The sequence below is a fragment of the Mauremys mutica genome, chromosome 7 (assembly GCF_020497125.1).
Source record: "Mauremys mutica isolate MM-2020 ecotype Southern chromosome 7, ASM2049712v1, whole genome shotgun sequence".
In the NCBI taxonomy this organism is placed as follows: domain Eukaryota; kingdom Metazoa; phylum Chordata; order Testudines; family Geoemydidae; genus Mauremys; species Mauremys mutica.
In genome coordinates, this window is record NC_059078.1 from 63,418,856 (window position 1) to 63,446,849 (window position 27,994).

Genomic DNA, 27,994 nt, shown 5'->3' on the forward strand with positions numbered 1-27,994 from the left:
AGAATAGCAAACGTTCTGGAATAAATACAGCAAACATTCAATCCAAAAGCTCTTGTAAATCTGAAAAGAAAAGAAAAGAAAAAATCTTTTCAGCCTATGCACTAGAGTTTACTTTTAGCTGTATTTAATGTTGTCCCTCAGCGAAAACATTATTAGTGGTGGTAATACCAAACTTCATTGCTTTTCAAATAATTCCGGCAGTTCAACAGTTAACAGCCAATAAAAAGCCCGCCTGTGTGCGAATCTAGTCCTTTCAGCCACGCACTAGACATTAAATTTTGGGAGGACAATTAAGTAGAGTTAACTGTTGCCTATTCTCCCTGAGGTAGCTTCCCTTTTGATCCTGCGGCGCCTGGCGCCTTCCAAAGCATAACTTGTCTGCCTTATTAAAATGCTCCAACTTATGGTGAAGGATTGCCCGGTGCTTTTCAAATGAAGCAGCAACAATCAGAAAGGATCAAGACGAGCTGCACGGCAGAAAGACTAAGACCAATGTAATAAATTAGCAATTACCCTTGTAAGTAAAACAGCAGACTGAAAGTCGCAGTAAAGTTCAAGAAAACAGTGCGGGGGGGAGTTAAAGAACAATCCCAAGCCTCGAAAACAGCAAAGCAGCCCCTGGAGCAGGCTGGGCTCCCAGCCTTCGCTGCTGGCAGACCGGGGAGCTGCCAGGTTTGTGGCTAGTGGGGACTGATGAAATAAATGTTATGGGCCCATTGGGGTGCAAAGGCAGGATTTTGGGGAGAGGTGAAATCAGCAGGGAAATGCTAGTGGGCAGTTTGGGGGAGCCGCTCTCCCTGGTGCCAACAAGCGCCCAGCAATGGGGAGAAGAGGGGCTGCTGCCCTACTTGTTAACCACTGAACTGTGCTCCCGCAGATTGCAGCCCGGGGGCCACCAGCCGCCTCCCTCCCCAGCCAGGCGGCTCCGGCCTGAGAGTGTAGGCGGCCAATGGCAGCCCCTCGCCCGGCACGTCACGGGCTGCAGGGGGGAGATTGGAGGGCGGCCACATGAAAGAGGAGCGGCAGAACTTTTATAGCTGTTAAAGTGCAGGAGAAGCTTGCAGGGTCCCCGAGTCCCATCGCGAGCCTGCTGCCCTGCCCCAAGCATGGAGCCCGGGACCCCATCTCCCACCCTGCACTTCGCACTGCTGGTGCCTGAGCCTGGGGCAGGGAGCCTGGAGCCTGGACCCCACCCCTGAGGCTGGAGCTGGGTCCCTGGAGTCTGGACCCCACCCCTGAGACTGGAGCTGGGTCCCTGGAGTCTGGACCCCACCCCTGAGACTGGAGCTGGGTCCCTGGAGCCTGGACCCCACCCCTGAGACGAGCTGGGACCCTGGAGCCTGGACCCCACCCCTGAGGCTGTTGCTTGGGCCTGAGTTCTGGGGCGGTGTCTGGAGCCTCTGGGGGTGCGTATGCAGGGCTGACTCCCCTTTGCCCCCCGCAGCAGTTTTATGGCTCCCTCCTCCCTGAGGATGAATCCTGGCCAGAGGTCTCTGACCCCAGAGACAGCCCACGCGGAGACCAGCAAAGGAGTGGCCGCCCTCGTCAAGGGGAGCCCCCTTGCTGAGGAGCAGCTGCCCAGGATGGGCTCCAAGGCACTGGGATGCAGGGGCCAAACCACCTCCAGCCCTCTACTGCCTTTCAGTGTGGAGTCCCTGCTGATCACGGAGCGCAAGCTGTGTCCCCAGAGCAGTCGCCCGCACCAGCCACCCCCCGCTGCCACTGCCGAAGCGCCACCCACCCGGGCCCGGAGCAGCTTGTACACAGCGGAGTCAGGCCAAGATTTCCCGGAGCAGCGGACTAAGCAGCAGCCACTGGCGGTGGAGAGTCCGGGTGACAAGGAGCCCAACTCCTGGTTTGCAAAGTCTGCCTGTTCTCCACCAAGTAAGTACCTAAAATGACCCCACACCTCTGCGTCCGAGCACAGAGCCAGCCAGGGCAACTGTCAGTCCAGCTAGCGGGACCCCTGGGACCCTTCCCCTGCCTGCCAGAGCAGCGAGGGAGCACTAAGCTCATGGGGTGCGGATCCCTCCCTTGCTGGTATGTGGCCCTCTCCCCACCTGAGAGCCCAGGCCAGGCTCACCTGTGGCCTCCTCTGAACAGCAGAATGGTCAGGACCCGGCCCCACGAGTGGGAAGGGCATATTGCCTGCAGGGATACTGGATGGGGAGACAACAGCCATTCAGTGGGCCCTAACTCACCCCAACGCCTCACTTGCGCTGTGAAGCTCCAGCCAGGCTGAGGTGCCATCGCTTCAACCCCGAGCCGACCCTGAGGCGGCTGCAGCTTCCCATGCTCTGTGCCTATGAGCCCTGTGTGAGCAACACAGCCTGACCCGGGCTCCTGCTGGGACCTACAGCCTTGTGGTAGAGTCCGCCAGGCCGTTGGCCCTGCCATCACTCCATGCCCCCAGCAGCCCTTGCCAGCCACTCACTTCTGAACAGTGGGGGAAAGGCCCAGTGCGCTCTCCTGCCAATAGCACTGTACATTGCTCATGGTGCGCAGGGCGCCTAGACCTGGCCTGCACTCCTCCCTCGGGGGTCCCACCTGGGCCCAGGGCCACCGCTCACACCACTTGGTGCCTGCCTGTGAGCTCAGCTCCTCTGCCCACACCCAGGCTAGGTGCACGGTGAACCGCATTGCTCTGACCCCAGGCGGCTCTGCCTCTGTGAGCTGAATGGCACACTGGCCCCTCTGTGGAGCCAGGCACTGAGAACCGCACGGGCAGGGGAGGGATCTGCCTGCTCTCTCCACCTGAGACATGAGCTCCTGGGGACTAATGTGTGGAGCCTTTGTGCCACAGCACCCTGCTCCCTGACAGCCAGTGCCTGATCCGCATCCCAGTTCAGCATGCCTGGCCCCATGCCTGAGGGAGTCTCCAAGGCCCAAATAGGGGCTTTGTGAGTACCTGTTATGCAGTCTCTGAGGGGAAGGCCTGCTCTGTGACATGCTGGCTTCCCAGCCCCGAGGGACCAGGCCCTGCACCAAAGCTAGCCCCACTGGGGAAACGCGCATTCATGGCAGGGCTGGAGCCCAGGATGGACTCCATGTCTGACGTGGGTGGGAATACAGGACTGGAGGGTCCTGGAGATCGCTTCTTTGGCCTGGCAGCTGGGCCAGGGCCGCTCCATACTAAGTAGCTGGGCTGTTTGTTTGTGTCACCTTGCAGGGCAGCCCAGCCCTCCACCCTGCACTCTGAGGAAGCACAAGAACAATCGCAAGCCCCGCACGCCCTTCACCACCTCGCAGCTGCTGGCGCTTGAAAGGAAGTTCCGGCAGAAGCAGTATCTGTCCATCGCCGAGCGGGCCGAGTTCTCCAGCTCTCTCAATCTCACAGAGACCCAGGTCAAGATCTGGTTCCAGAACCGCAGGGCTAAGGCCAAGAGGTTGCAGGAAGCAGAGCTGGAGAAACTCAAACTGGCCACCAAGCCCTTGCTGCCCTCTTTTGCCCTGCCCTTCCCGCTGGGGGCACACCTGGGCTCCCCCTCCCTGTACGGAGCCACCAGCACTTTCCCCAGCAGAGCAGCCCTGCAGCCTGTCCCAGGTCTCTTCACAGCGCCAGTCACCTATGGCATGTACTACCTGTCCTAACAACCTGGTGCAGGGGCCAGGCTCTGTGTGCAGCACTTGGGTCACAGTGCCCCCGGCCTGCGCTGCTGCACATAGGGCGAGCAGCACAATATGTGGGCCGGCAAACCCACTTCTTCGCTGGCTGCTGATTGTGGACTAGCCCCCTTCTGACCAGCATGCACTGAGTGGCTTATGGCTGCCAAGGGTCAGTCCCTGGCTGTGGAACAGCAGGCGAAAATCTACTGGGAATAGTGTTTGGGCTTCAATGCTGAAGGATAGCTGCCTCCCAGATTGTAGGCAAGAAAAAGTTCCTTCCCCATGGGCTCCCTCACTTCAGCACCCCAGTGCAATGCACTTGCTTCCCAGCCCAGCTGGCACAGGGCTGACTTTAGCTCTGAACTGTGTCAGGTTACTCTTGATCCTGGTATGAATCTGATCCTGTCTTCCAGCCTCTGAACAGGGGAGACCCAATCATAGTATAACTGGAAGTTCCTATCACCCCATATCGATCTCTAATGGCCTTTCCTGTTAGCATCTCCCTCTCCCAAGCATATCCTAGTCTGGGGAGCTTGTCCCTGAGTGTATTCAACAACCACAAGTCACTGGTCTCAATGCTGGGGTTGCAGAGAGCAGGTCTCTGGCCTGTGCTGGTCTGACTGACTAACGTGATGGTACTGTGTGGCCTGAACACCCGTGGATGGGATTGTGCTGGATACTGACACTGCAGCACTGCATGGGAAGCCTGGTGCTTCCCCTGCTCCCGATGCTGCATGGCAGAGCACAAGGTGTTGAAGGACAACGAGAGTAAAACAGCACAAAGCAGAGACTGCTCCCCCCTGCACTCCTAACACACACACATTCTTCCAGAACCAGCTTGGGTTTGATTAATCATCCCTCCTCAGTGTCTTCCTCCCCCTACCCCTGACTACCCATCCGCAAGGCTCCCCCTGGCATGAATGAGTTCCACCCAGTCATGATTTCAGGGTATGGGACCAATGGGCCTGACTATGCAGCCATTATCCATGAGCAGTTGGCCTTACGGAGTCACCCCATTGGGGGATGGAGCTCTGCCAGGCCCATGCTGCTTTCCCTGGGGCTGGCAGTGACTCGAGGCCAGGTACCTTAGTGCTCTCTTGCTTTAAATAGAGGACAGTCTGATTTTTGTATGGGTCACTAGGGGGCTGTATTTGAGGATGCTAAGCTGTTTATAGGTGAGCTCTCGCTAGGACTCACAGGTGTGTCTACGCTGTGTGCATTTCAGCCCATGTGAAAGGCGCAGAGCTAATTCCACGTACATAGTTTGGGTTTTGTACAGAGCCCTGAATGGGCTGGGGCAGAAATCTCCCTGTTTTGTACAAAGCAGTCAGTCAATAAAGCCTCTAAGTTAATCAAGGCAGCGGTGCGGCTCACAGCTTTGTTCTTTGTAAACAATATCGTAGCTTTCCCCAAAATGTAACAAACCGTTTCCTAACCAGAGCCAGTGTATTCAGCCTGCACAATGAGGCCTGGCTGCTGGGGAGAGCCAAGAGGGGTTCATGTAAAATACTGCACAGATTAGCGAGGCCTGCCTGGCAGGTGTCAAGCTTGTGCCGCACACACAGCACAGCTTCCTGCCCTGCCGCTGCGGTAATGCTTGGGGCTCTTTGGATGTACTGCAAAAAGCTACCTCTGCCATTGCCCCGGCGCCTAGTAGGGTGACCAGATGTCCCATTTTTAAAGGGACAGTCCCGTTTTTGGGGAGTTTTTCTTATACAGGCACCTATTACCCCCCACCCCGGTCCCATTTTTTTGCAGATGCTGTCTGGTCACCCTAGCACCTAGCCAGCTACTGTGCACTGCCACTGCTAGAGGCAACCCCCCAGCCATCTCAGAGGAGTGAACAGAATTGAGGTGGCTGCCCTGCTGGAGAGCAGAGCCACTTCTCCAGGTGTTGGAGGTCTCCCATTTGCCAAGGGTCTCGCTCCAAGCCCCCAGGCAGTGGCTCCGGTCCACTCCCTAGCACTTTGCAGCCCTGCTTCACCCCCCCATCCCTACCCCACAATGTAGGGGCTGCTGCTCTTGTGGTGCTTCCCCAGCTCACTGCCCATCTTCCTGGCCCAGGGCTCAGGCCAGGAAGGGCGCAGGCTGGGGCTGTTTACCATTGGCAGGAAGTGGGGCAAGCCCAGGCACTGGTCAGGGCTTTAAGCATCTTTGCAGCCACAGCTCTTAAGAAGCTTCCTGAGGTGCTGCCAGTGAAGGCCCCTGCACTCTGTCAGAGGAATGCACCTCTCTGGGTGACCCCTGTCGTGCTATCCCTCCCCTTTGGAGGAGGCTTTGGGAAACCTGGGGTCCCCTTCTGCTCCCAGGAAAGCTGGTTTGGGGAGGGGTCCTACAGCTCACTGCCCGTTAGGCAGCCCCCTGGGTCCCAGGCACTTGCCCTGCTCCCGGTCAGGGAAGGCTTGGTGCCTAGCAGCCATTCTGAACTGGAAGCCCATGTCTCAGACTTTGTCATGATTCTAAATGTGTAGCAAACAGTGTGTGTTTGCGCTAGGCAGCGTCAGCCCTCAGAACAGGAAATTACTGGTATTTCTTGGAGACCTGTCAAGTTTCAAACTGTGGCTGGCTGTGAGGAGTAAGGGGCTGGGGCTGCGGCTCCAGACCTGCCTTTGCTCTTCCTTTAGGCATGATCGCCACCTGCTGGATGCCAGACACTCTGCACCGACTGGGTTAGAATCCATCCCATGAAGAAGCTACTGCTACAGCACTACTCAAGCCTCTGTGGGAATGGTTCTAGCAACTGCCCTCCAATGCCCAGTCCTTCAATCGCTTCTCCTCCTACCTGCCCTCTCCTAGCCTGGCTCCCTTTGGCCTGCTGCTCTGCCCATGTACCACCTGAATGAGTTTTCATTATCTTATCAGAGACTGTAGATGGGCTCTGAACTGCCTCTGCTTTACTGCAGCTTCTAAGGGAGTGTTGCTGGGCCACATCTGCAAAGGTTGCCTTCAAGACTCTGGGGCCATAACATCCTGCAGCAGCTGTGCTCCTCGGGAACCAGGATACTTTCCACTGTAGGAGTGAAAGGTATGAGAGATGGAGATAGATTTCTGCTCAACAGCTCCCCAACTGTGGAATCCCTTCCAAGAAGAGATTAGAGTAACCAGATCTCATTGCCTTCAAGACAAAATGTGAGACTCACTCCTTTGACAGTCTCCCCATTACAATAATGTTTTTGGCAAAGTGGTAGTGATGCCAATATTTCAAATTGCCTAATCCTTTCCACTGTAATTCCCTAGACTCGCTGCTTATAACATCAACAAACTTTTCTTTTGAAAGTTTCAGCAAATTAGGTTAGCCATTTTTAGATCCAGATCAATAAAAAATAGATACTTTCACCGATGCTAAAAACATTTCCAATGCTAGTTTAAACATCCCTAGGGCTGTGCAGCAGGAACTGGACGTTTGGCAAAGGGATAGTTGTAGGGTCAGGGCAGTGCCTTTCATCACCTCCATAATAATCTCTTCAGATTTGTAAGGTGTAGGAAATCTCCCTTGGCACACACTTGTTATTTGTTGAACAGTCCTACTGCACTGAGTTTGTTTCCAAGCCCCACTGAGCCTTCTTCGTTGTTTCCAAACAACTGCATAGACTAATAGTGTAAGTGAGGTGGTGGTGGCAGGAGCATGCCAGCCCTACAGCTCTCCTTTGGCCACTGGGAAAGTAGCTAGGCTAGGCGACACAAGCCTGTGAACTCTAATCACTAACACTTAATATCAGGTAGGGCTTCATACGCCTGCTTTAAGACAGAGGCAAGTATCCTCCCCTTCACAGATAACTGGGCATCAGTAAAGTTGCACAAGGTCACTTCTGGTAGAGCTAGGAAGAGAACCCAGGTCTCTGAAATGGCAGACCTATCTTTCAGTCACTTAGCTATACTGTGTTTTAGAACATCCATGCTAAATCTGTGTGCTTGGCTAGGGTGGCCCAATTCATTCCTGCACCAGTGAGGTATTTGCCACAGGAGACAAGGGGAGACAGCTTGTACATCCGTTTATGGAGGTGCAGTTCAGCCAACACAAAGGGGCCACAAAGCACTGATGAATCATGCTCCATGTCTTCAAAATGGGGCTACTCTAACACACCCCTCTTCACAAATAGGTTCGAGACCCACAGATTAATGAGCACATTGTAAATGCAAAGCATCATTTAAAAGCAAAGACCACTCAGGAGCGCTAATTTGCAGATCCCTTCTCTATTCATTAGACCACACTTCCCCACCGGAGCCAGGAAAGAACACGGACCCACATTCCCAGCATTCTACAAATGTCTACAAAACAGTGGTTTAACCCACTGGCAAAGGGTGTGTTCTATCCCTCCCAATAAAGGCTATATCAGACTGTTGTGTATAGCTAAAGAGTGGGAGTCTAGAGAGCAACTGAGCTATGGTATTTAAAGCCCTTGTTTACTGTTACCATGTTAAATGCCTACAGGGGGCTCTGGTCTCTTAGCCCCAGCTCCCACTGTGAAGAATCGCCTTTAAAATCCCTTTTATTAAGCTTGCATAAAAAAGGAAAACAATGAAAACATTCCAACCATAAAAGGTTACACACATTTTAATTTCAATATTTTCCCCTATTCTGGCCCAGCCTTTTAGCTGTCTAGACTGTCTTAAAGACATGACAGTCCTTGGCAGGATGTTAAAAATGATGTTAACTGTCCTAACTGGGAAGAGACAGTCCCATTAGGCCGGCTCCATTGAAACAGCAATTTATAGTGCTTGTTTTAGGGCCAAATCAGCCTCAGTTGATAATTGTTTTTAGGTGCTCCATTTTGCATATCACACACTAACTAGCCCCTTTCTGCACCATTTAAACTCTCTCCAAACTGGCAATGCCCTGTTACTTTCCTTAATTCAATCACATACTCAGAAATTCTTTCATTGCCTTTTTGACTCCATTTACAAAAGCAGGAATGACTGTGATCACCATGGCTTTTGGGGATAGATGAGTTTGTAAAATTTCCACATAATCAGCAAATGTTTCGGCTGCAAGTTTAAAAAGCTGTGGTGCTGCTTAGCAAGTTGCACATTTTAGCTCATTATGCTCAGTAAAACTGACTCTCTTCTCATCGGTTATACCATTCGCTCGTCTATCCTGTTCCAATCTCTTTTGAGAGGTGGGCCAGTCTGCTACTAAACTATCAAGCAAGTCCATTTCCCCCAAAGTGCCAGACATTTTTAAGTGAGCAGATCACTTATAGTCCTAGTGTTGCAAAGTGCAGTTCCCATTTTAGTTGCACAGTCCCTAGGCCTCTCCCTATTTCTGACCGTATTCCCAGATTAGGATCCCTGCCTTGCTGCTAAAGTTTTGTGTCTCTTGCTCTTTAAGCAACAAACAGGGTACGAAGGAACCATACAGGCACAGTGGAATACAACTAACAGTGTTTATTCAATTGATGCAGTATGCCAGACCTAGCTACATACACGCATTGCCACTCTGGTTGGGTTCTGGCAACTTCTAAAATATAGAACAGTGAGTACCACTAGAGGGCTCGCAAATTATTTAAAGGGATACTACTTTATTCCTAACCCCTAGAAAGTAAAAGTGGTATGCTGCTTCGTCTATGGGTCTGAAACTGGCTTTGGGTGTGTGGAGCTCCTGGACTATACTGCACAGCACTTTGTGATGTATGATGCTTTTGGTCATTCCAAACTCCCACCACTCCGCATGGGGTGGAGAAGCCTCCTACAGCTGTTGAGGCAGCAGGAATTGATTCAGAAACCACTCTAACTGCTTTATCAGCAAACAATCTCTTGCTCAGAGAGAGGGTGAGTGTGAGTGTGAGTTCATCTGATTCTGGAGCTGGAGGAACCCAGCCCTGGAGAACCTAGGTCCTGCAGGATAGCTCCATTGGGAGGGACTTGCAGAAGGGAAAAGTGGAACTCCATATGAACACATAAGTGACACAAGTAGTATATTAATAGAATTACAGAACTCCCCCAGAAGAGTAACCCTAATAAATGAGCATACCCCAAAGTAACGGCCACATCTGGTAACAATGCCAAGGAGAATTGAACCACATTTCAGCCACTAATGATTATGTGTGTGAAATGATTTTCAATGTGTATTTTGGGTTTGGCTGTTGCTGGGTTTTTTAGGAAGTTTGGGAAAACCAGAGCACCAGAAAAGCCTGATTTTTCACACCCTGCACATTTACTGCCCCCTGCAGCTGCCTGAGCAGTAACATTGTGACATCAGAGATAATCAGTCACTTAGCACTCTCTCCCCTCCAGGTCATTTGCACACTGGGAAAGTCACCAGTGCCCTGGCTGTCATGGCAACAGCTGCCTTTGCTGATTTCCCCTAACATTATTTCAGAGGAGCTTCAGTCAAAGCCGGGCTTGGATCAGCTGCTACTCGGTTCCTTTGGGCTTGTACTGGGGTACTCTACACTGCTTTTCAAAGGTACTTGCTGAAAAGGGGGTTACATGAAACTAAGATAGAGAATTATAGCTCCTTCCATGTATATTGTTTATTTGCTTCTTACCCATTGGGCGCTATATATGGCTTTCTGAATATTTACTTGTCATCTCCTATCATCACAAGAAAGACTCGCAATTGTTCCCTCCTCAAACAAGACTTTGTACAATGCTCAAATAAAAAAAAACTGTGTTTAACATTAGTTAAAGTTGCTCTCATCAATAAACTAATCCACAAAAATTAGAAAATACAAAGTTAGAGGATTAAAAGTGTGCAAAGTCAAGCACTCTCAAGTTAGAGAATGCCAAAATGAACATTGCTCATGATACAGTTGGGACCCCCGCAGAGACCCAATGCACTCCCAACCAGACGAACTCCAGGATCTTCTTCTGGAGGCTGACCAGGCTTCTCAAGAGCAGCCTCAGGGTATTGAATTGGTGCTAGAGCATGGACAGGAACAGTTGGTTGATCACAAGTGCCCTGCCTCAAAGGGAAAGGCACCAAAGCACCCCATCCATCTCTGCAACTGGTCAGACAACCTGGCCTCTAGATTGATGCAATTCTCCAGCTGGGAGAGATTGGTGGCAGAAAGGTACATGCCAAGATAGAGCACTGGACTCCTGCTCCACCAGATGGCAGAGAACGTGGATAGGAGAGAGACCACCTGATACCTGTACCCAACCATCAGGGCAGAGCTCTTGACTCAGTAGACCCATGCAGAGGAGACTGCTGAATAGATGGCTTGGCAAGCCTCCACACATGCCAGTTCCCGGGCCACAAGGAGCACATTGTCAGCACATGGCAGTAGGGCTACTCTCAAGTCCAGCTTTCACAGTACCAACCTGTCATTCTCTTGCAGAGGAGACTGAGAAGAGCTCAATGGCAATAGCATACAGCTGCCCATAGAGCGGGCAGCCATGATGCACCCCTTGACCAAAGATGACAGGCTTGGTCAGGGCACAGTTGAGCTTCCCCAGGCATTCTGCAGAGGTGCACAGCACCTGGAGAAACTCCATGAATTGAAGACCAAAGCCAAACACCCATGATCCACCCTGTCACAGGTGTTCTCCTGGTCAAGGGACAGGAGGTGGAGTGACCAATCATACCTACTCGCCAGCTGGAAAAGATCTCACACCAGACAAAGGTTGTCCTGGTTAGAGACTTATACAGTCTTCAGGGATTAATGCATTCCACCAAGTTTTTACAGTGACATTCCACCAATGTTTGCAAAAGAGCTGGGTTTATTAGTCACCAAGAACACAGCATAAGAAATCCTTAGGTTGGCATAGAGACGTAAGATTAAAGCGTAGTTCATTCTGGTCAGCCCAGAGCACCAGGCAAGTTGTTGTGAACCCCATTTTCAGGCTGTCTCTCTCTCTGACTTCCTTCCTTAGGCTACGTCTACACTGCGCACCTTACAATGGCTCAGCTGTGCCGCTGCAGCTGCACCATTGTAAGGTGCGCAGTGTAGCCGCTCTTTATTGCCGGGATTGAGCTCTCCTGACGACAAAATAAAGCCACTCCCAACAAGAGGTGGTACCTTGGTCACCAGGAGTGTGGCTCCCGCTGACAAAGCGCTGTCCACACCAATGCTTCTCATTAAAACTTTTGTCATTCAGGGGGGTCTTTTTTCACACCCCTGAGCGAGGAAAGTGCAATGTAGATATGGCCTTAGTCAGCTCCCAGGTGAGAGAACTCCAAGGTTCTGCCACAAACCAACTCTTATTCCCTCACCTTACACCTCCCAGTCCTTTGTTCTTAAGATGTAGTCTCTGTTCAGCTTCTCTGCTGAGAGTTGGGGAAATCCTCCTCCCTCTGGGTCATTGGTTGTTAGGTGTCAATGTCTTGGTGACTGGGCTTTCTATAGTCCTCTCGGATTTTCCACTGATATGGGTCTGTCTCGTTCAGTCCTTTTAATGACACATTCTGCCAGCTCAAACAGCTAGGCAACATACACACCTATGTGTCTCAGCCTGCCCCGAGAGTAAACTTATTCCCCCACTGTGTGGCCATGTAAAGCATTGAGGAAACTGAGGCACATTGGCTTCATAAAAAATATTACAAAAAATTCCTACTTCTTCAAAGCTATGACCTTACAGTCCAGGCTGAGTATTGATACTAGGCACCAATTCCTCATGTCATGGAGGTCCCACTTTTTGGACAGCAGGGCAAGCATGGCCTGTCCTGCACAACATGAGACATGCCCCACTCCCCAGGGCCTTGGTCCAGACAATGGCAATGTCTAGCCCAAGAACGTTCCAGAATGCACAGTACAACTCTCAAGTTCAGCCCATTATTGCCTAGAGATTTTGTTAGGCATCAGACGGAGGGTTTCCAAGAACTCAGCCAGAGCAGAGGAAGCTCCAGCCAGTCCCAGTCACTCGCACTGACTGTAGGGAGTTCGTCCCATGGGATCTCACAAGCACCAGCATTAGTTGGACCATAGAGAAGTCTGCATAGAAAGCTCCCATCCTTTCCTGCTTCTCTACTGGATCCGTAAGAGGGGTGCTGTCCTCTTCCAGGGGGCAGGTGGCATGCTTTTTCTCCATGGCATAGAAGCAGGAGCCGCAATCCACCTGCTGAAGAAGCTGGATACACGATCAGACAAAAGCATCCTGCGACCAATGGTCATCAAGGACCCAGAGCTCATCCTGCTTCTCCTGACACTACCTGCAGCAGGATGGATCCCCAGGGTGAGTGTCCAGGCACCTCTCCAGCTCCAAAACCTTCCACTCCAACTGCTCAATTGCCACATCCCTCCTCTGACTGGCCCCCCGATGTAGTCATGGTAGAAGAACTAGGCATGCCTCTTCCCCACATCCCACCACCTCTACCTCCGCCAGGCCAGCCAGAACTTCCAGGAGGCTGTTAAAATGCCAGTAGGCCAGCCCCAGCTGCCCAGGCATCAAATAAACCATCAGAGATACCACATGGTAGTCCAAGAAGGGGACCAACCTGATGCTGGAGGAGTGGGCCCAAAAAGAGTTAAAATAGGAAACGTAAATGCGGTCCAGCCAGGAGTGGCATGACTGAGTATCCTCTACACAGGCACAGGAAAAGGAGGTGGAGTCATCCAGGTGGTGGTTGCTCCAGATATCTACCAGGGCGTAACGATCTCCCTGAGGACATCCACTGTGGCCTAGCACTTCTCTCATGCACATCCAGAGTGCTGTTAAAATCCCCACCCAGGACCAGGCACTTACGAGAATCCAAAGTGCCAAGGAAGGCAAAAGCCCACGGATACAACTGCACCCGCTTCGGGATTGGGTATTGGGGCACAGATGTTGACAAGATTGAGGCTCAGCCCCTCCATGCAGACTCAGAGGTGCCGCTGGCACCCTGGCATGACCTCGGCAACCCCCAGGACCTTGGGCCATAGGTCCGGGAAAAACAGGGTGGCCACCCAGCCCAAGAGTGCAGTGAGGTGGCTGAAGTACATCCTCTTCCCTCCCACTCCAGCTGGGTTTGGTGGCTGAATCTATGTGAGTCTCCTGCAGGAAGATCACAGAGTACCATCCCCATCCCTCCCAAAGCGAGGAGAGTACCTAGCATCAGCAGAGACTCATCCTACAGCCTCTTGTATTCAGAGATGCAATGGTAGTTGGTTTAATTGGGGCAGCAGCACCACCTGCACCTGCACTTCCCAAAGGTGTCAGGGAATTGTGGAATCTGTGAGTTCACTGGTAGGCTGCGGAGTGCCACTTCTTGATCCCTTGACCCTCCCAAAATGGCCCTTGCACCCTGGAAGAGGAGATTGAACCCCCCCCACTTCTGGAGACTACCTTCCTCCTGGGTCTTCCAGGAATTGGTACAGCTTGTCCTGTAGCATGGCAGGGGCTGCAAGGTCTCCAGACCTGACTGAGCCCATGGACTCCCAGTCATCCTCCAGCTGGCCCCCATCAACATCTCCACAGCCTTTTGGGCAGGGGAGTGTTTACCCTTACTTTGATGGTGATGGAACGCTGGCATACCACCACCTTTACCACATTGTCCAACTCGTCCCCGGACAAAGGAGTACAGAAGTGGAGCCCCTGGTGGAGCGGGGAAGGAAACAAATACAGCCCTTCGGTTAAGTGCCCCTTCTCCATGCATTTATGGAACTCAAACATCTACAAACACAAGATCCCTTCCTCCTTCCTTCTCTCTTGCTTTTCCTTGCTGCAGAAATTGCTGGCGTTGGATCATCCATGATCACAAAGGACAGCCCCAAGCCTTCCCTGCCCTCAGTGTACAGCAAATTCAACACATCCATTGTTGTGCTCAACCAGGAGGAACAAGCAAACCCATGAATGATTAGTTGTATCTTTTATTAACCTCGGGGGCAAGGCCTTTTCTGCTTGTCTTTACTTGTCATTCCTTGTGAATCTGCTCCAGTGACCTTCATACTTTCTTCTTCATGCTTTTAAATCCTCGGCTGGCGCCCTGCCCGAAGCAAATAGTTGATGGGATTCTGCAACAAAAATATACCATGTTAATACAAAAATCTTGATGTCTTGTTTTTTTGTACTTATGTATGTGCCACTCAGAGCACACTTAACCGGAATGGTCACTTTGCTGAGATACCTAACAAGAAACCAACTTAGTCTGGTAGGAAATGACAATGACTGCTGTTTAACAGAGAGCGCATTAGCAAAAGTTCTGCTTCATAGGGACACAGTCAGCAATGTAAAGGCAGGACCTGAACGGGGAAGGATTGGTCTGTGAGGAGACCACATACTTCCACCTCTCCTTGGCAACCCTTTAGTTCTCCACACCCTAAACTCTTTAAAAATCCCCCTAGCCCTTATGAACGCTATTTATCATCATCATCAATGACCTGGAAGAAAACATAAAATCATGACTGATAACATTTGCAGATGATACAAAGATTGGGAGAGTGATAAATAATGAAAAGGACATGTCACTGATTCAGAGCGATATGGATCACTTGGTAAACTGGCCACAAGCAAATAACAGGCATTTTAATACAGTTAAATGTAAAAGTATACATTTGGGAATAAAGAATGTAGGCCATACTTACAGGATGGGGGACCCTACCCTGGGAAGCAGTGACACTGAAAGAGATTTGGAGGTCATGGCAGATAATCAACTGAACATGAGTTCCCAGTGTGACACTGTGGTCAAAAAGCTAATGTGATCCTGAGATGCATAAACAGGGGAATTTCAAGTAGGAGTAGAGAGGTTATTTTACCTCAGTATTTGCCACTGGTGCAACTGCTGCTGTTATACTGTGTCCAGTTCTGGTGCTCATGATTCAAGAAGGATGGTGATAGATTGGAGAGGGTCCATAGAACGATTAAAGAATTAGAAAACATGCCTTACAGAATCATAGGACCGAAAAGGACCTCAAGATCATCTAGTCCAGTCCCCTGCACTCATGGCAGGACTACGTATTATCTAGACCATCCCTAACAGGTATTTGTCTAACCTGCTCTTAAAATCTCCAATGATGGAGATTCCACAACCTCCCCAGACAATTTATTCCAGTGCCTAACTACCCAGACAGTTAGGAAGTTTTTCCTAATGTCCAACCTAAAACTCCCTTGCTGCTATTTACGCCCATTGCCTCTTGCCCTATCCTCAGCGGTTAAGAACAATTTTTCTCTCTCTTCCTTATAACAACTTTTTATGTACTTGAAAACTGTTATTTCCCCTTATAATGATAAGCTACATAGATTGAGCTTCTTGAGTGTAACAAAATGAAGGTTAAGGGTGACTTGATTACAGTCTACAAGTATCTACATGGGGAGCAAATATTTAATTATGGGCTCTTCTATTAGCAGATAAAGATATAATACGATCCAAAGGCTGGAATTTGAAGCTAGACAAATTCATACTGGAAATAAAGGCATACATTTTTAATGGTGAGAGTAATGAATCATTAGAACAATTTACCAAGGGTCACAATAAATTCTCCATCACTGACAACTTTTAAAGCAAGATTGGATGTTTTTCTAAAAGATCTGCTCTAGGAATTATGGTATTTTGGGGGAAGTTCTCTGGCCTGTGACATACAAGAAGTCAGGCTAGACGATCACAATGGTCCCTTCTGGCTTCGGAATCTATGAATGATACATTCTGTTCACATTTTGAAGGGTTTTTAACAGATGCAGCGGTGTCTGCCTACAGAAAACCTGAAACAGCATCTGTGAGGTTTGAATTTCCCTGTTCATCTCATCCAGTCGGTGAGTTATTGTTAGGCATCTGAGCTGACATGTCAACACTTAACTATTTCACTGCCCAAAGGAGAGGGGGGAAAAATATCACATTATGAAGATCTGCACAAGCCACTAAGGGCAGGTCCATACTCACCGCGTGGGTCGACGCGGTGAGTTCGACTTCTTGGAATTCGAACTATCGCGTCTAATCAAGACGCAATAGTTCGAACTCCCCGCGCGCTCCGGTCGACTCTGGAACTCCACCACCGCGAACGGCGGTGGCGGAGTCGACCTTGGAGCCGCGGCGTTCAACCCCGCCGCGTCTGGACGAGCAAGTCAGTCGAACTAGGGTACTTCGAGTTCAGCTACACTATTCGCGTAGCTGAATTTGCGTACCCTAGTTCGACCCCCCCCCCCCCTTAGTGTAGACCAGGCCTAAGAGTAACAGCTCATTTTGGCACCATGTGTGTTACACCTGGAGGATACTTCCTCTTATTCCTCCTTCCTCCTAAATCAAGGAGCCAAGCCCCAAGAGGCTAGCAGGGCAAGCCTCACCAAGGGGGAGTCAAGCACAGCAGAACACACATGATCATTTTTTGAAAATCTGAAGTTTAATGTGAGCAGTGTCTTATTTTAGCATCTGAAGCAGAAGGACCTTATTTTGTGGGCAGAACTTGGAAAACCACTACTCGCCCCCAATTCAACTTTTTGGTAAAGTGAAGTTTAAGTTATACATTTGTATCTTAAAGGAGACTGAAAAGTCTGTGACTAGGCCCTGTCTACATAACAAAGTTACACTGATTTAACTTCATTGGTTTAGAAAGCAATATAGCTAAATGGGTGCAATATCCTTTTGTGGGCTTTGAAATTTTTACCATTATTATGGGTAGGCAAGGCTTGAAGCCTGGGACTGAGGCCTGAGCCAAGTTAGGTAATTTTACAAAAATATTCACCCTGTTTTTCTGGACCACTGTTAGCCCTTGTGTAAGCAAGTCTCCTGCAGCTAGAGCCATTTTTCCACCATCTCATTTGAACTTTTTTCACCATATTAACGGTCAATATGGTAAAAATGTGCCTGGCCAGTAGAGCCTCGTCTATACTACGGCTCCCACCAGTCCTAATGCCAGCTTAGCAGAACTGGTGGGGAATTTTTGTTAAGTGAAAGTGACTAGATTAGGTTTGAGAGAAAATGCAAATAATAAAACAGCAGAAATGCTGACAAGTGAATTAGATCCCTAGAATTATTTTTGAGTTAAAAACCTCAGGTGTTACTAACAATTAGGGCTGTCAATTAATCACTGTTAATTCAAGTGATTACATCAAAACAAATTAACCCAATTAAAAAATTAATTGTGATTAACTGCAGTTTTAATCACACTGTTAAATGATAATAGAATACCAATTTAAATTTATTATAAATAGTTTGGATGTTTTTCTACATTTTCAAATATATTAATTTCAATTGCACAGAATACAAAATGTACAGTGCTCACTTTATATCTTTATTACAAATATTTGCACTGTAAAAAAGAAAAATCGTATTTATCAATTCACCTAATACAAGTACTGTAGTACAATCTCTTTATCATGAAAGTGCAACTTACAAATGTAGAATTTTTTTTTTAACATTACTGCAGTCAAAAACAAAACAATGTAAAACTTTATAGCGCCTACAAGTCCACTCAGTCCTACTTCTTGTTCAGCCAATCACTAAGACAAACAAGTTTGTTTATATTTACAGGAGATAATGCTGCCCGCTACTTATTTACAATGTCACTTGAAAGTGAGAACAGGCATTCACATGGCTGTTGCAGTCAGCGTTGCAAGGTATTTATCGGCCAAATATGCTAAACATTCTTATGCCCTGTCATGCTTCGACTTGCAAAATATTTGTAATAAAAAATAATTATATAAAGTGAGCATTGTATTCTGCATTGTAACTGAAATCAATATATTTGAAAATGTAGAAAAACATCAAAAAATACTCATAATACATTTAAATTGGTACTCTATTATTGTTTACAAGTGTGATTAAAATGGCAATTAATTGTGATTAATTTTTTTAATAGTTTGACAGCCTAACAATACATATAAGGAACTTCAGATTTTAAAGAAAAGAATACCTATATAGGGATAGGTTTTGACCCCCATCCTGGCCCCTGTGCATTGCTGCAGTAGCATACAAGAGCTGTACAGGAACCACAATTGACTCTACACTGCCCTTTGCAAGTCACAGTTAACCAGAGGCTGCTCTAACTATACTGATGGCAGTTTCAATCCACAGAGCAGCCCAGAATTTGGAGCAACCTTTGCACAACCTCACCTCACCTGCTGGAGGTGCTGCACACAATCAAATCCACTTGCTTTAACTGGATCCTAAGAAAGACTCAAGAGAAGACTGCACCCCTTCCGGGTCCCCCAGGCTGGCTGATTATTTAAAAAAGGTGAATTTGAGGGCATTTCCTTGGGTGAGTGTGTGCTTCTCATTCATTACACTTCTCTGTTACTGCAAAGATTCTCAGTTGTGACCGCAAGAATCAAAGAAATGAATCACTATCAATGCACAAAGCAGTCATTTGCTGCTGCCACCTGTTAAGTACAGAAACAGCAGTTTAATCCTAGTAAACTGCAAACAAACACCAAGAATTTGCTTTTTTTCTTCAAACTCTTTGCAAACATCAATTAAAAATCATGTTAACTTTTCAGAAGTGCTAAGCTTTGTGCATAAATGTGTATTTAGAAGGCTCAGCCCTCACTTGGGATGAGCACTTAAAGGTATTACTTTACAATACATCACAAGAGCATCCAAAGCCCCAGTTAAGGTCATGGCTCTATTGTGCTAGGTACTGCCCCAGCACATATGAAGACCTGATCCCTACTGCAAGGAGTTTACATAAAGGAAAACAGACCTGGATTTATAGAGCTTTTTCTCCTGCAGTGATGAAATTGGGCCACTCACAGGCTGGGTGGGATTCTCCACGCTCTCACTTGGACAGATTTCCATGGAATCCACTTGCGACTGCTCGAAAGTCTCCACATTCACATCCATTGGCATGCTCACATCCAGCTTAGAGGGAGGCTTCCTGTGCTTGGTGCTGCTGCAGAAACAAAACTCTCCTTTCAGGAGCTGCCAACTGCCTCCTAGTCAGCTTAGGCTCAAGGGCCCAAGGTCATTTGACCAGGAGGCTACAAAACAAATTAAGTAAAACAGGCTCAGGAGAGTCAGAGGGGGGCTAGCAGACGGCAGCAAGTGTCCTTGGTCACTCTGGGTGGCCTGTAAAATATTCAAGCAAGCAGAGCACTGTAGTGCTAGAGGGAAGCTGGCTCACAGGAGGAGCTCTCTTACAAGGGGGTCTGCAGAGTGGAGAGTCAGAACTACTGCATTACAGTACATGGGCTTCACCACAAGCTTCCTTCTTATGCCCATAAAGTATAACTGGGTTCATCTGGCTGAGCAGGGTCAATGAGTTTCCTTCCGTCCATTGCTTACGGAGTCATGCTCCAAAGATAAGAATGTTGGTGCCTGATCCGTGGCTAAGAAAGACACTTTCTACAATCAGCAGTTCACTTCCTTTCTACGTTCTAAGCCATTCAACTGAAAACTAGTGATAACCGAGTGGGTTTGATTGCCTGAGAGATCACTGGCCATTGCTAGTGTCACTGCTCAGATCAGTCTGTAAGAGCCAATGGCTCTGCCCCACTGTGTGCTTACTAAACTGTTAAGGATAGAGATTACCCTTCATTGCTAAATAAGCCTCCATGGTTCCCCAGCCTTGGAATAGGAATGGTAACATTAAGGGAGAGACGAAAAAGTTGATTAGTAACATCATTGCTTCACGTAAGTGTGTCTGTATTCATACCACTACTACAAACTTCTTACAGCCACCTGGGAAATGGGCATGCCTACGCATGGGGCCAATCAGGACTTTGCTTCTCCAGCTGTTCATGTAGCACTGAAAGGAATCCTATGTAAGAATCTATAGCAGTCTCTCTCTCTCCTCTTCCACCAGACTCAGCTGCACACTCGTGGCTGGCTCCTCTCCCTTAATGCTTCCACTGCTCCATGGCCAGGACAGAGAGCCAAGCACCAAACAAAGGAGCATGCCTCTGTTCTGCCATGTTTTTCAACCAGAATAGAGAGTGATGCAGAAGAGGTGAGGGACAGGCATCATATGGCTGTGGGCAGCACCCTAACCCACAGATAGCATGAACTGGGCGGGAATGGCTCTGGCCCTTGCTTGTGCAGGGTCACTGGTACCCTCTGGTTGACTTGCCAGCCTCCTCCACCTGGGATAGGATTCCTGAACATGTGTTGGGCTCTCCAGGCCCATGCACTCACTCTGGGGATGGATTCCTGCACTTGACACAGCTTGGCAGGCCTTTTCCTGCCACCGACGCCACAATAGAGACTGTTTGCCCTTCAGCCCTGCACTCACCTCCCTGAAGTACACAGGCAGAGAAGGGAACAGAGTGCACCCTTTGGAGCAGAGCAGGTGCTGCAGAGATTGCAGCTCGGCTCTCTGTACTTCAGGGAGAGTGCAAGGGAAGCAAGGGGCTTGGCAGAATGGGGAGGACTCATTGGTTCACTGATGAGGAGTGAGCAAATGTCTTTTTTAGCACCCCTTTCACTCACGTGATGTGGGTGAGTCACCCCTGTTGGAAGGACCTGAAGGCCAGTATTCCTTGGCTCATGAATTCGCATGCTAGGCTCTAACATTTTTGCATTCAGTAAACAACCTCTTTATACTCCAGAGGCCAGAAATAAACTAGTGCAATTACGGGAAGGGAATGCAGGAGCTCTGGAATCTGACACTAGCTTTTGTAAATATGAAGTGCTACTGACTAAGCCCAGAGAAGCATGAGATTGCTGGATTGTCAGGTGTTCTCTGCTTCTGAGGCCCAGTCCCCAGCACACAGAAGGATAAATGCTTGCTTTGGCAGTGTATTTGGCACTTACCTTTTAGCTTTTTTTGGTTTATCAAATCGAAAATCAGAAGGATAAAGATGTACTTTGACTAAGTGATCTTTTCGGTCTTTGCTGCTCTTGAACTTCTCCACACAACCTTCTACCAAACACTGATACTAAAAAGCAAGAAGAGGGAAAGGTAATTCTAAAACTTATGCAGTATAAGCAAGATGGGAGTTATTCACACAGAATTTCTCCAAGGCAAGACAAGATGTCTACCTGGCACTTCCATACTGATACACAGTACTAAAGATGTATCATCATCATCATCTACTGGATCCTCTCTGAAAAGTGATTTAGTCCAATCATAAACTATTGGGCTCTACAACTTTTGTTTATGCATGAGGGAAAAGTCATTCCCTCCACCACAGGAACCACTGGGGGTAGTATATTTTATGGCCTGTGTTATTAAAACCATATGATTGCGTGGTTCCTTTTAGCCTTAAAAACCTACGAAACCCAATATAATTCACACATTACAATCTTCAAGTTACATGGGTGCACTGAGATTGTTTCACAAAATTTGGAACTAGTTTAATTTGTTGGGAAACTACTTCTATCTCTAGTATTAGGAAGTACTTCCATCTCTAGTATTAGGAAAATATTGTTTATTTTCTGCCACCCCTTGCACATGGTTTCTTGCCTGCATGTGTATGAGGTAAAGTCCAAACTACTAAGGCCCATCAGACAAAATCCTGGAGAGTGCAATACTGGCTCCCCAAGTACCTGCACATGGTGGCAGCAGGAAACCTCCTTGATCAAAAATGTGTAGTTTAGAGAGGACAGAAAAGAGAAGTATCTGCTGACTGAACTCAGGATGCTTAGATATTAGCAAAGTTGGAAGCTAGTGGATAAATGTAAAGTAATGCACATTGGAAAAAATAACCCCAACTATACATACAATATGATGGGGGCTAATTTAGCTACAACTAATCAGGAAAGAGATCTTGGAGTCCTTGTAGACAGTTCTCTGAAGACGTCCACGCAGTGTGCAGCGGCAGTCAAAAAAGTGAACGGGGTGTTAGGAGTCATTAAAAAAGGGATAGAGAATAAGATGGAGAATATCTTATTGCCCTTATATAAATCCATGGTACACCCACATCTTGAATACTGCATACAGATGTGGTCTGCTCATCTCAGAAAAGATATACTGGCATTAGAAAGTTCAGAAAAGGGCAACTAAAATGATTAGGGGTTTGGAACAGGTCCCATATGAGGAGAGATTAAAGAGGCTAGGACTTTTCATCTTGGAAAAAAGGAGATTAAGGTGGGATATGATAGAGGTATATAAAATCATGAATGGTGTGGAGAAAGTGAATAAAGAAAAGTTATTTACTTGTTCCCATAATATAAGAACTAGGGGCCACCAAATGAAATTAATGGGCAGCAGGTTTAAAACAAATAAAAGGAAGTTCTTCTTCACACAGCGCACAGTCAACCTGTGGAACTCCTTACCTGAGGAGGTTGTGAAGGCTAGGACTATACCAGGGTTTAAAAGAGAACTAGATAAATTCATGGAGGTTAAGTCCATTAATGGCTATTAGCCAGGATGGGTAAGGAATGGTGTCCCTAGCCTCTGTATGTCAGAGGGTGGAGATGGATGGCAGGAGAGAGATCACTTGATTGTTACCTGTCAGGTTCACTCCCTCTGGGACACCTGGCATTGGTCACTGTTGGTTCACAGGATACTGGGCTGGATGGACCTTTGGTCTGACCCAGTACGGCCGTTCTTATGTTGATTAAACCAGTTAACAATTCCAACTCCACAGATGGGCAAACCGACTACTTTAGCACTGCACATGCAGGACAGAGCCTGTTTGACAGGAGACCCATTTCCCTTGTTTCTTTCCTTTAGGTACTATTATCCTAGGGAGAAGTTAGCTCAAGTCAGACTTACACACTTGTGTTTATCCACTTATTCTCATTTTTACAATAAGCAAAGGAGAGAGGATGGCTAGTCCTACATGCAGGAGATCTGGGTTCTACTCCTGGCACTGTGTATGACCATGGGAAAGTCTCTTCCTCTCCAAGAGCCACAGTTTCTTCATTAGAAAAACAAAAATAATACATTCTTAAATCCCTGGACATTGAGGCATAAAGAACATGTAGTGCTTAGAGATAGAAGGAACTAGAGACTGAAAAGAATGTTATTGTTTTCCTTTTGCATGAATCAACTTGTGTCTTGTGCTCTGTCTATAACTAGGACCGTATCAAATACACAGTCCGTTTTGGTCAATTTCACAGTCACAGAATTTTTAAAATAGTACATTTTATGATTTCAGCTATTTAAATCTGAAATTTCACAGTGTTGTAATTGTAGGGGTCCTGACCTAAAAATGAGTTGGGGGAGAGGGGGAAGCAAGATTATTGTGCAGGGGGTGGGGGTGAGGGGTGTTACTAGAATGTTCTCACGTGCTGGATACACAATGAAATCTTTGCTTGCAACTCACCATATTTTGCTTCTCTGCCATTATCTGGAAGAGAGAGTCATGCCACTCCAGGATGTGAGTATCCAACAGATGCACAGAGGGGAAAGAGCGTTTGCAGAAAGAGCACATGTTCCTGTGCAGTGTGTTGTAGTGATGTTCGTAACCCTCTAAGGTATCAAAGACCTGGCAGCACCCAACAATATGACAACAGAATTCTGACACCCTAGAAGGAAGCGATGAAAACATTTATATTTTTAGTTTTTGTCAAGGCCACCCAGAGCATGTGAATCAGTTCTTCTGCATACATCTAAATAAAATCTTTACATTATGGTAGTTTTCGTTAAGATCTACTCGACACAGGAGAAGATGAGCACTATTAAACTGGAAAGACAATAGAATTAGTTTGTGAGGATTTTGTAATTAGGAACTCATATTTGTGGCTCAGACTCCTTTTACCTAACTCACAGCTAGAACCTGTGGGTCATGCATACAGAGCTGAACTTACAATTAATTATGTAATGAATTAATACTGAGCAGCAGTATGAGGTATGAGCTTTATATTTCAAAATCCCGGTAGATCTCTATGAAATAGCTCACTTTGTTCTCTAGGTGCCTTTGAGTTTTTTCTGGGATGACTACTGAATATTTTGAAACTAGATGGAAATCTTGGGTTCATTTTGACAAGGTTATTTTCCCTGACCAAACATCTGCATATTTTCCCCTGAACTCCAAATCTTTTTTAATTGACTGAAGTAATGATCTATCATGTAATTTACTCAGATCTTCTAGGTTAGCTGAGATTTAAATTCCCTGGTACCTTCGGGAATTCATTGCCCATTTATACCCATGTTTTCTGAAGGGATGATTTCTCCAGATCTGGCAAAGGAGATAACCAACATTTCAAATTTAACATCATTTTAAAGCCAAATGCTTCCTCGACACCTGAATTTCTTTCAATAACTATAGGGAAAGCTTCAGGTTCAATAACTATCACATCTTCCACCTGTAAGGCACTTTGTGATGTCTTCCTTCCTTCTCCGTTTCCATGATTAGCGCAAAAAATAAAGGAGATTGAAAACATCCCTGTCTCGTGTCTGTATAACTCAGACAGATAAGACTCAACTCCAATCACTTATGCTGATGTTTTTGAACTGGTGTATAGAGAAATATTCCTCTTAAGGAAAGAGGCGCCGAAGCTTATCTGAAGTTGCAACAAACAAGCAAAAAAACCTGTACCATCCATCAAGAGACCTCTCTTTGTCAAGAAATACCAAAGGGGAATCAGTTTACTTTGATCTGGTACTAGGAATGATTGAAAGTACTCCACAACTATTCAACATTTGTTTATCCTTAATGAATCCAGTCCAAGCCAGATGTATACAACACTGACAGACAGTATGGACCACAAACTGGTAGTTAGAGGGAGGGTCAAAATTCAATCAAATGCATTTTTGTTAACAGGACCCACAACAGAATTTGTATGAACGACACCACTTACTTGGATCTTTCGGTAACTTCGGTAACATTTGTTAGGATATCTTGGAGATACAAGTGTCTATGAATGTCTCCATCCTGGAACAGGGAATAGCGATTATACGCATGTTACAGCAATGTGTGTTCAAAAAGCAAATTGGAAATTATTTTTATTCTCAACAAGTAACTCTGTTAAAAGAGAATTAAGAATGAGAATACATGTTACTGTGAACTTGACTCTGGATCAAGCATAATATATTGATCAAACTTTGCTAAACCCAGCTTATAGACCACGATTAAAAGTGCAGCTTGGCATACTCAACACAGCCCCAGGGCTTGTGTACACATATGTACCAGTGTCCTCTACTGTTACTATCAGCTGCTTTGTTGCTAACAACTGAGAACATAATTCTAGAGACACTCAAGATCACCGAGACTAACTCATGGGCATAATGTTTGAAAAGGATCACACATCCAAAGGGGATTCTTCTTTAGCTGAAGTGGAAAGGGGCTGTGCTTTTGGAGCAGGAATCAAGAGTTCTCTCTGTGCCATGGCTGAGAAGTTCCAAGTGGCTAAATCAGGCAGCACAGCAACAAATATGCTGCTATCATGGACTGGTTTCAGAATTCTTCTTGTTAAATTAAAAAAAAAAGGGGGGGTGGGGGGGAACAGTCCACTGCAGCTTTCAAAGAAGCACAGTCACTTTGAACCATTTTACTTGTAAATCTGTTTCCATACAACTTCTTTTCTGCCATTATAATCACATTTACACATCTGCACACATCATGTCGCCCTAGCAGCATATCAGAGCATTCTGGAATAGACTCAGCAGTTAGGTAATAAAGGTAATAATTGGAGATATACCAATCTCCTAGAACTGGAAGGGACCTTGAAAGGTCATTGAGTCCAGCCCCCTGCCTTCACTAGCAGGACCAATTTTTGCCCCAGATCCCTAAGTGGCCTCCTCAAGGACTGAACTCACAACCCTGGGTTTGGCAGGCCAATGCTCAAACCACTGAGCTATCCCTCCCCCCACAGTGCCTCACCAGATATAGTGCCCTGACAGGCATCACTAAAACAGAACACTACACTTCAGACATCATATCACAGAAAGCTAGGAGGACAGAAGACTGACAAAACTGCTGAATGTTACAGCGAGACTGCTATGTTCCAGCCTAAGCAACACATTGAGCTGCCAGTCATGCCATTAACTAGTTACAAACTCAGTTAACAGTGCCAGAATCTATAACCAAAGGCAGAGGCCTCACTATCCAGGTGAAAGACAACAAACCCACCCTAGATGCTGGGAAAGGGGAGGGTTGTAACTCCTTCCAGGGTGTTGTCCTTGGCCCTACTAGAGGGCTCTAGTTTTTGTATCTGCTAACAGAAGTCTCATATATTTGATGCCCACTTGTGTGCGTCTCACCCCAACCTGGCCGCTGAAAAGAACTCTCTGTTCCACCCTCACAACGTAGGGCCTTTTAGCTGCTGTGATGAAGAGCGGTGGTGATGGTGGACGATGAGTCTGCACAGTTCTGCTCCTGGTCCTAACTGGTTTGGAAGTTTGTCCTCAACCTCTGTGACGAACTCTAGTGCTTGTCTCTGCTGCTGCTGCTCGGACATTTCCTGAGAGCTGCACAACACAGAGGATTCCTTACCGTCATTGCTACTTACACAGCTCTGAAAAGCAGCAGAGGTACTACAGCCACCTGTCTGCAGACTTAGGCTCACCTCAGTTTGCTTTGCACTAAAATACTTTTTTTGCAACCAAAAGGGCTAGAGACATGAGGATCTACATAAAACTATGTCATGGACTCTAGCAGAGTGGACACATAGGACCCTTGTCCAAGAGCCTGAAGACCCTGGCCATCACAGTGCCCAGCCCATTGGGGATCAGGAAGATTTAACCTACAGCATTCCCCAGCTAGACCAAATGAAGGACTCATCCCTGGAGGTTGCTGGGCTGGACTGGTTCCTGCCACCAGTAGGACAGGCTTACAGCCAGTCTCACAGTTTAGGGCCATTTTCCTGAAACCACAGGTCCTGAGTCACATGACTACATAAAACGCTCCCTTAGTTCAACAGGAGCATAGTGTTAACGCTCCTGATTTGTGGGGAATGGGATTTTGGCTGCGGCTCGGGCCCGCCTGGCAATGCCGTGAGACGCTCCAGGCGTCTGGAAAATTTGAGCCCTCTCTTTGGCTGCCTGCTGCGGGCGGAACAGCGTGAGGAGCGAGCAGAGGTGAGGCGCGGGTAGGGGCACAGGAACAGCTCCAGGACAGCGGGGGTCACGGCGGGGATCGCGAAGTCACGGGTCAGCCCGAAACACACGGTACTGCCAAAGGGAGCCTCGGCTGGGTCCAGCTGGTGATCTGTGCTCTCGCGGCTGGCGGCACTGGCGAGCAGGTGTCTCTCGCGGGCCGGGCACCCGGCGGGCACTGGGTTGGAGGAACCCGGGGGAGGGGGGAGGCTGACAACAGCGCTCGCTGCTATTCGTCCCGGCTGGCGCCGTCGAGCGCGCAGGTACCCTCTCCGCTGGGAACTGCATTTCCCATCCTGCCCCGCGGGGAGCAGGCCAGAGGCACGCGAGGGCTGCCGGGAGCTGTAGTCGCAGCCGGGGCCTTACCTCAAAGAACTCGTGCTGGCGATGGAAGCGGAGGCGGCTGGGGGAGAAGCAGAACGGGGCCCGAGGCGGCGTGCGGAGCCGGACGGGCAACACGGGCCGCTCCACACGCAGCGAGACGCTGAGCTCCGGCGGCAGCAGCATCCTGTCGAAGTCCCCGCGAACAGGGCGCGCTCACCGGACCGCCATCTTCTGGGGGACAGGGGGAACGAGAAGATCACTTCCGGGTCGGCGGGTACTTCCGGGTCACACCGGAGTGGGGCGGGTACCGTGAGGTCTGGGAGCGATCCGGGGCGGCGGTTAGTGAGGAGACATCA

At 48.0% G+C, this 27,994-nt stretch overlaps 2 protein-coding genes and 1 long non-coding RNA gene across 4 annotated transcripts; 2 read left to right on the forward strand and 1 right to left on the reverse strand.

The window, feature by feature from the left end:
- Positions 1-30: 30 nt before the first annotated feature.
- On the forward strand, positions 31-5,619 carry LOC123373766 (homeobox protein MSX-3-like). Its single transcript, XM_045022887.1, has 3 exons — positions 31-517; positions 878-1,884; positions 3,170-5,619. Exons 2-3 carry the CDS (start codon positions 1,452-1,454, stop codon positions 3,589-3,591), a joined length of 855 nt encoding a protein of 284 aa, XP_044878822.1. The 5' UTR covers positions 31-517; positions 878-1,451; the 3' UTR covers positions 3,592-5,619.
- A 3,686-nt stretch (positions 5,620-9,305) lies between these two features.
- Positions 9,306-18,880, forward strand: LOC123373768. The gene is made up of 3 exons (XR_006580852.1): positions 9,306-10,012; positions 16,123-16,212; positions 18,470-18,880. It is a non-coding gene; the product is annotated as an uncharacterized LOC123373768 (long non-coding RNA).
- On the reverse strand, positions 14,316-27,980 carry ZNF511 (zinc finger protein 511). Of its 2 annotated transcripts, none has more exons than XM_045022889.1 (6): positions 27,681-27,980; positions 25,079-25,152; positions 23,602-23,803; positions 21,143-21,267; positions 19,145-19,283; positions 14,316-14,477 (listed from the first exon to the last, which is right to left on the reverse strand). In XM_045022889.1, the coding sequence occupies exons 1-6, from the start codon at positions 27,819-27,821 to the stop codon at positions 14,430-14,432; spliced, it is 729 nt and encodes a 242-aa protein (XP_044878824.1). In that variant the 5' UTR covers positions 27,822-27,980; the 3' UTR covers positions 14,316-14,429. The 2 variants fall into 2 exon arrangements, with proteins under 2 accessions (XP_044878824.1, XP_044878823.1); XM_045022888.1 differs by having other exon boundaries at positions 19,095-19,283.
- Positions 27,981-27,994: the final 14 nt, after the last annotated feature.